Source organism: Salvia miltiorrhiza, chromosome 8 (genome assembly GCF_028751815.1).
Source record: "Salvia miltiorrhiza cultivar Shanhuang (shh) chromosome 8, IMPLAD_Smil_shh, whole genome shotgun sequence".
NCBI lineage: Eukaryota > Viridiplantae > Streptophyta > Magnoliopsida > Lamiales > Lamiaceae > Salvia > Salvia miltiorrhiza.
Genome location: NC_080394.1, coordinates 34,470,179 through 34,477,285, shown reverse-complemented (window position 1 = coordinate 34,477,285; position 7,107 = coordinate 34,470,179). Strand labels below are relative to the sequence as shown.

Here is a 7,107-nt window from a genome sequence, read left to right as displayed (position 1 = left end):
CTATTAGCGCATAGACAACATGCATGCGCATGTTGTCTATTAGCTAATAGACGTTGTCTATTAGCTAATAGACAACGCGCTTGCGTCCGTCGTCTATCAGCTAATAGACAACATGCGCATGCACATTGTCTATCAGCTAATAGACAACACGAACATGCATGTTGTCTATTCGTTGAATTTTTCAATTTTTTATTTTAATTCTGCAGTTATACTTAAATCTCCTATTTTTTCAAATAAATATTTTATTAAATCTAAAAATTCATAATAAATAATTTAAAATATATACACGAATAATAAAAATGTCATTCATTAATTTCAAATATTCTTTATCATCCTACATTGAAAAAGTATCCATCATACAAACATTCTACATCAAACTCAATAAAATATTGTTCATCATAATACATTTGAGTCAAGACAAACAAATGAGGTTACTTGAGTGTCAAAGTTACACCATCTGCATGATCAAAATATGAATGTATTAGTTTATAAACTTTAGATCTAAAAATATTAAAGAATTAATTTTGTATGAAACTTACCATCATCAATCGAACTTACAAACTCTGCCCACTCTATCCTCATTTCATCAATCTCTTTTCTGGCTGCCATTCCAAAACATTACTACTATAGTGATTAGTTAACTCACCACGGTTATCAAATATAATTCATCAATTCTGCATCACAATAATGCTATTGTGGCTTCTATTTTATTTGATAAAATAGTGGAAAACAAGATCATTTGTAAAATTATTATTTACGAAAGGTCAAAAAATGCATTACTGATACTCTATATACCTACGATTTTCTAAATTATTCTTAAACTTGAAATTGAAGTCTCGTGTGTAGCGGCCTCAATAATTGACATATATCATTAGTTTAAGCATGTTGTAGGATTTTTCTTAGTTTTTGGATCTCAAACAATTAGACATTAAAACATACACAAATCATCATTCATTCTCTCACGTCTCAAACTGTCAAACTCAAACTCTCAAACTCAATACTCAAGATACACAAACTTTAAACTGTAAAAATAAACTGTGTATGACTGTCACAATGTCATGTATATCGAGTCAAATCCATAGTTCAAGATATTCAAAAAAATTATAGAAGATATCTTATGTTCATAATTGGAAGAGTTTGAGAAACCACATACCTTAATACAATAAGATTTTTGTTTATGATTTGTGAAAGTGGTGTATGGAGAAGCCATCATATTCTATGACATGCGTCCAGTTGTCATATGCCTTTTTCACCAATGTATCAACAAAGACCTGCCATGAAAAACGTACATAAGCTCCCTGTTCAACTAGAAGAATCAAATTTATTGCCGCAAATTCTTTACTGGGACCACTTAACCAGACTCTTCCACATTTCAACTTCAATTGAGTAACAGAGGCCCAGAATAGAGAGGAACATCAAATATATTATATATAGTAAACTATGGTAGCTATCAATCATCCAGTACCTGTTTATGAAGAATTAACTTATAAAATTGTTGACTGGCCATACCAATTCTTTCTAATAATAATCAAAATAAAAACTGCTTGCAAACTAACTGCATCTTGATCTAGGCTCTACTGTGGCAAGGCAACCAAACTTATGATACCATCAAATTCTGGTATGGAGAAATTTTAGTCCTTTACTAAAGAGAGTGGTAACATTTTCCAATACATAGTCTAGTGAGTAGTAAAAATTTAATCAGACAGCCAATGACATTACTACTTTGAAATCACTGACCTTCTGATTGTCAGAAAGGGAATCAACTGAATGATACTGTCCACCGGCAATCAGACCACTCAACTCATAGATATCATTGAATATGATTCCCACATTTCTTGGCTCATCAGGATAGTAAACATAGAGTTTTCCACCCAAGACGCATGTCTTCGAGTGTTGTTCGAGGACATCCCACATCTTATTTGACATTCCACTTCCTAGTATCTGAAATGGTTAAAGAGTACCCATTATGAGCATGCAGGAAGGAGTATATGAAGGAAACGCAAGGGGAAAAATATATCTCACGTGTCGAAGTTTCTGCGGATCTCTCACTACAAGTCGCAAGAAGTCTTCCACAGTGTATATTCCAGCTTTATTCAGCCTCTTATGAAACGATCCATCTTTACCAATCTTATCCAATCTCCAAACTTCATCATTAAGTGCAGGCGGATAATGTTTCTTGTATACTACATATGTTAAACCAAATAAAACAGAAATACAAAGTTTAACATCTTGTGGATGAGCATGATGCGAGAGCAAATGTGCATTAACCAAAAATAAGCTTACATTCTCCTCTGTGATCCTTGACAGTGAAGGCATCTGTTTTGGCTTCTCGGATTCGAAAAAGGTTCTATATTCAACTTAACAAGCATAAGAAGTATTCCAACTAAATTACTTGAATTAATGCTAGCAAACCATCAATCATACAAAAAACAGAACACTGGCCATCAGCTAAAGAAAATTTTAAGTCATAGTGTCATCATACCTTCCATTTAATTTGGCAGGGCCCAGTTTTGCCAAGGCACACTCTACCTCTTCACTAACCTGGTTGTCAAAATGTCATTCCATTCATAAATTACAAACCACAGATTATCATCCGAGATAAGCAGTATGTAAAGCAAGTTAAGCACCACTAATAGATGAACTATGCAATGCCATATCACACATGTATCAAGCAACTTTAGTCAAATAACTAAAAAATTGACCTCAACAATATTATATATTGCAGTCTATTTACTATTTAAGTACAGATAGAATCAAAATACCTACTATAATGGGCCTCAAGTATTGGTACCCCTCAAGGCCTAAAAAAAAAATCTCTAACTTTGAAAGATATATGCTACCTGGATCCGACGGTGACGGCAGCGTCGTTGGTGACTGGGATCCGACAGCTACGGCAGAGGGCTTGGGCTTCGACGGCGGTTGGAGGAGGATGGGGAGAAATCTCTGAAATTAACCTCCAATCGAATGGAATCGGCGGCGAGGCGAGGGACGGGAATTCGGTGCAGGCGAGAAGAGATTCTGAACGCTGGAGGTGGGTGGGAGGCTGATGCGAAGGGGGGTCTATGAGCGGCTAGGGCAAAATCAGTTCAGCACTTTGAAATTTGGCCTTCGACGGAAATTGGAGGAGGATGGGAAGAAACCTCTAAAATGTCGAATCGGCGGCGAGGCGAGGCACGGGATTCCGGCGGCGGCAGGAAAAAACAGTTTGAGCCTAATTTTAGTTTGAAGATTTGAGCCCTAATTTAGCAAAAAATCAAGTCCTGATTTGAACAACAAAAAAATCAAGCCCTAATTTGACTTTTTGACGCAAGCAAGTGAACAAGAACAACTAACCTAAAGGCTGAATCGGATTTCAGAGGCCGGGGACAGCGATGGCGGGACCTGTGCATCGGATTTCTACCTCTCCCTCTATTTCCTTTTCTCTACTCCTCTCACGATCTCTCTATCTCTCTATCTCTGTTAGGCACTTGGCAGCCACCGCGGACCGCCGTGGTGCGGGCAGCGCCGGCGGCCGCGTCGGTTTGCGGCCGCTGCCACTGCCTGCCTCTTCTTCTTTTCTTCTATTTCTCTTTCATTTCTTTATTTCTAGTTTAATACCTTATGTTAACAACTCTCTAATTATCAGACGTGTTGGGAATGAATAGGCGCTAATAGACGACGTGATAAATTATGTCTTCTATTATACAATAGACGACATTTTCGGGTGTGTCGTCTATGACCGCCCTTCTATAGACGACGTGGCTTGGAAATCCGTCGTCTATACCTCTATTAGACAACGCGTTTGGTTAAATATCGTCTAATTTCATGGTTATAGACAACGCAATATCTACTGCGTGTCATCTATTGAGATATAGATGACAGGTTTTTGATATATGTTGTCTATTTTATGTTGTCTATGGCCTTAATTCTTGTAGTGACCCCCGCAGAGCGGCCCTTAGTGGAACATAAATGGTACACCCCCGCAGAGCGGCCCTCAAGATGGTACAAAGATGGTACACCCCTGCAGAGCGGCCCTTAGTGGAACATAGATGGTACACCCCCGCAGAGCGGCCCTTAATGGAACATAGATGGTACACCCCCGCAGAGCGGCCCTCAAGATGGTACACCCCCGCAGAGCGGCCCTTAGTGGAACATAGATGGTACACCCCCGCAGAGCGGCCCTCAAGATGGTACACCCCCGCAGAGCAGCCCTTAGTGGAACATAGATGGTACACCCCCGCAGAGCGGCCCTCAAGATGGTACAAAGATGGTACACCCCCGCAGAGCGGCCCTTAGTGGAACATAGATGGTACACCCCCGCAGAGCGGCCCTCAAGATGGTACACCCCCGCAGAGCGGCCCTTAGTGGAACATAGATGGTACACCCCCGCAGAGCGGCCCTCAAGATGGTACAAAGATGGTACACCCCCGCAGAGCGGCCCTTAGTGGAACATAGATGGTACACCCCCGCAGAGCGGCCCTTAATGGAACATAGATGGTACACCTCCGCAGAGCGGCCCTTAAGATGGTACACCCCCGCAGAGCGGCCCTTAATGAAATATAGATGCAGTGTGAGTGTGTGTCCGGATACGCAAATAAGAGTATGTTTCCCTAAACCATGAAATCCATTTTATTAAGATGTCCATGTCCCAAACCTCATTAAAACCCAGTGGAAAAAAGAGTGTTTGGTCTACATGATGGTAACTGAACAGAGCACTTACACGTAAAATTTCTTGAGGTTACTTATATTCCATGGCCTGGTGAGAGGCCGCCCTCCTTGGTCTGCTAGGTGATAAGCTCCTCCTCCCAAGACTTCCGTGATGACAAAAGGACCTTCCCAGTTAGCTTCAAATTTCCCTATGGGCTTCAAGGCGTCTGCCCGTTTGAGTACCAAGTCTCCCTTCCCAAGTCTGCGCAGCTTTACTTTCTTGTCGTAACCAGCCTTGATAATGCTTTTGTACTTTGCCGCCCTCACTTGTGCTTCCTCTCTCTGTAGCTCAATCAAATCCAAGTCAAGCCGACGCAATTCCTCATTCTGTGCAGTGTCATAGGTAGTGACCCGATGAGATTCCAGCCTTACCTCAACAGGTACTACAGCATTTGACCCGTATACCAAAGTGAAAGGAGCTTCTCCGGTTGCGGTCTTCGGGCTAGTTCTAAGTGCCCATAATACTGTGTCTAATTCCTCAACCCATCGTCCCCTGCTTCGTTTAAGTCTCTTCTTGATCCCCTCACATATGGTACGGTTTGCCAGCTCTACCTGTCCGTTGGCTTGAGGGTGGGCTACTGACACAAATTTCTGTGTGATATCCATTCGGGAACAAAAATCCTCAATCTTCTTGCTCGTGAACTGGGTTCCGTTGTCCGAGACCAAAATCCTTGGCACCCCATATCGGCAACAGATGTTTTTCCATATGAATTTCTCCACTGTGTTATCGTCGATTTTGGTGACAGCCTCTGCTTCGATCCATTTAGAGAAGTAATCTACGACAACTATAAGAAAACACTTGCCTCCCGGAGCAGTTGGTAGTTTACCCACAATGTTGATTCCCCATTTGTCGAAAGGATGCGCAGCATACATGATCCCCATTTCTTCCCCAGGTATATTGATTTTGGGAGCGTGTTTCTGACAAGCCTCACATTTTTGCACAAAGGCCTTCAATTCTTTGCTGATTCCTGGCCAGTAGAATCCTGCTCTGATTATTTTCCTTGTCAAATCCCTGTGTCCACCGTGGTTACCGCAGCACCCTTGGTGGATCTCTTTTAAGGCAAACTGTGCTTCTTCAGGGGCCAGGCATTTCAAGAATGGGTGTGTGAAGGACCTCTTATAGAGCTGATCGCCGATGAGGCAATAATTCTCGTATTTGGCATACCGTGAGGTATCCTCTTTCATTCGTTTACCATTTTTCAGATAGTATATGATGGGCGTTCTCCAGTCATCCTTAGTTTCAATGTTATATACCTGCGCCCCCACTTCTCTCTTAGGTTCGAACACCAAGGTAATGTCCTCGCTCCAAGTTTGTTCGACTGCGCTGGCTACTCTGGCCAGGAGGTCTGCTCGTTGGTTTTCTTCCCTCGGCACTTGTTGTATTTCGAATTTCTCAAACTTCTTCCCAATCTCCTGGACTTTGTTGAAGTAATGTTTCATTCTTTCTTCCTTTATCCCGCAGCCTCCTGTTAATTGTTGTGCCACCAACTGAGAGTCGGTTTTAATCACCGCATTGTCGGCTCTGAGTTCTCTGAGTATGTGGGCTGCCCTTAACACTGCTTCATATTCGGCTTCGTTATTGGATAACTTATCTTCAAATTTGATAGCGAATTGATAGACTTCCCCTTCAGGTGAGGTGATGTAGATTCCCACCCCACACCCTTCTTTAGTGACCGACCCATCAACCTGTGCTGCCCACGGTCCCCTCATAGGCCACCTTGTTGTTTCTTGAATAAAATCCGCTAGTGCCTGCGCTCTAATGGTAGTGCGCGGCTCAAACTCGACCTCATATTCTCCAAGCTCTATGGCCCATTTCACCATCTTCCCTGCTAGATCCGGTCGCCCTAGGATTTGTCTGAATGGTATTATTGTTCTCACAATGACCTTGTGTGATAAGAAATATGGCCTTAACTTTCTGGCCGTGATCATGATTGTGTATGCGGTCTTTTCAACCTCAGTATAGCGTAGCTCTGCACCCTGGATGACCTTGCTTACAAAGTATATCGGTTTTTGTTGCCGGTTCTCCTCTTGGACCAGCACTGAGCTCAGAGATTCAACTCCCACAGAGATAATAGGTACAATGGTTCTCCCGAAGAAGGCTTTGTTAGCACTGGTAGTTTGGTTAGGTAGGCCTTTAGGTCTTCGAAAGCTCTCTGGCATTCGCTACTCCATTCAAATCGACTTCCTTTCCTTAGAACTTTGAAAAACGGTAGACTTCACTCAGCTGAGCGTGAGATGAACCGACTCAGCGCGGCAATCCGACCATTGAGTGTTTGAATTTCTTTGACATTCCTGGGTGGGGTTATGTTCAGGATGGCTTTAACTTTGTCAGCATTGACTTCAATTCCCTCTGGTGTTACCCTGTAACCCAAGAACTTTCCTGATTGCACTCCAAAGGTGCATTTGGCGGGGTTGAGCATT

General features: G+C 42.3%; 1 protein-coding gene and 1 long non-coding RNA gene across 2 annotated transcripts; both read right to left on the bottom strand.

Annotated features, from left to right (window-relative positions):
* Nucleotides 1–1,175: 1,175 nt before the first annotated feature.
* Nucleotides 1,176–2,445, bottom strand: LOC130998381 (calmodulin-binding protein 60 D-like). The gene is made up of 5 exons (XM_057923800.1): nucleotides 2,425–2,445; nucleotides 2,284–2,347; nucleotides 2,023–2,183; nucleotides 1,738–1,941; nucleotides 1,176–1,271 (listed from the first exon to the last, which is right to left on the bottom strand). The coding sequence occupies exons 1-5, from the start codon at nucleotides 2,443–2,445 to the stop codon at nucleotides 1,176–1,178; spliced, it is 546 nt and encodes a 181-aa protein (XP_057779783.1).
* Nucleotides 2,446–3,047: 602 nt separating this feature from the next.
* Nucleotides 3,048–3,774, bottom strand: LOC130997882 (uncharacterized). Its single transcript, XR_009093239.1, has 2 exons — nucleotides 3,334–3,774; nucleotides 3,048–3,237 (listed from the first exon to the last, which is right to left on the bottom strand). It is a non-coding gene; the product is annotated as an uncharacterized LOC130997882 (long non-coding RNA).
* Nucleotides 3,775–7,107: the final 3,333 nt, after the last annotated feature.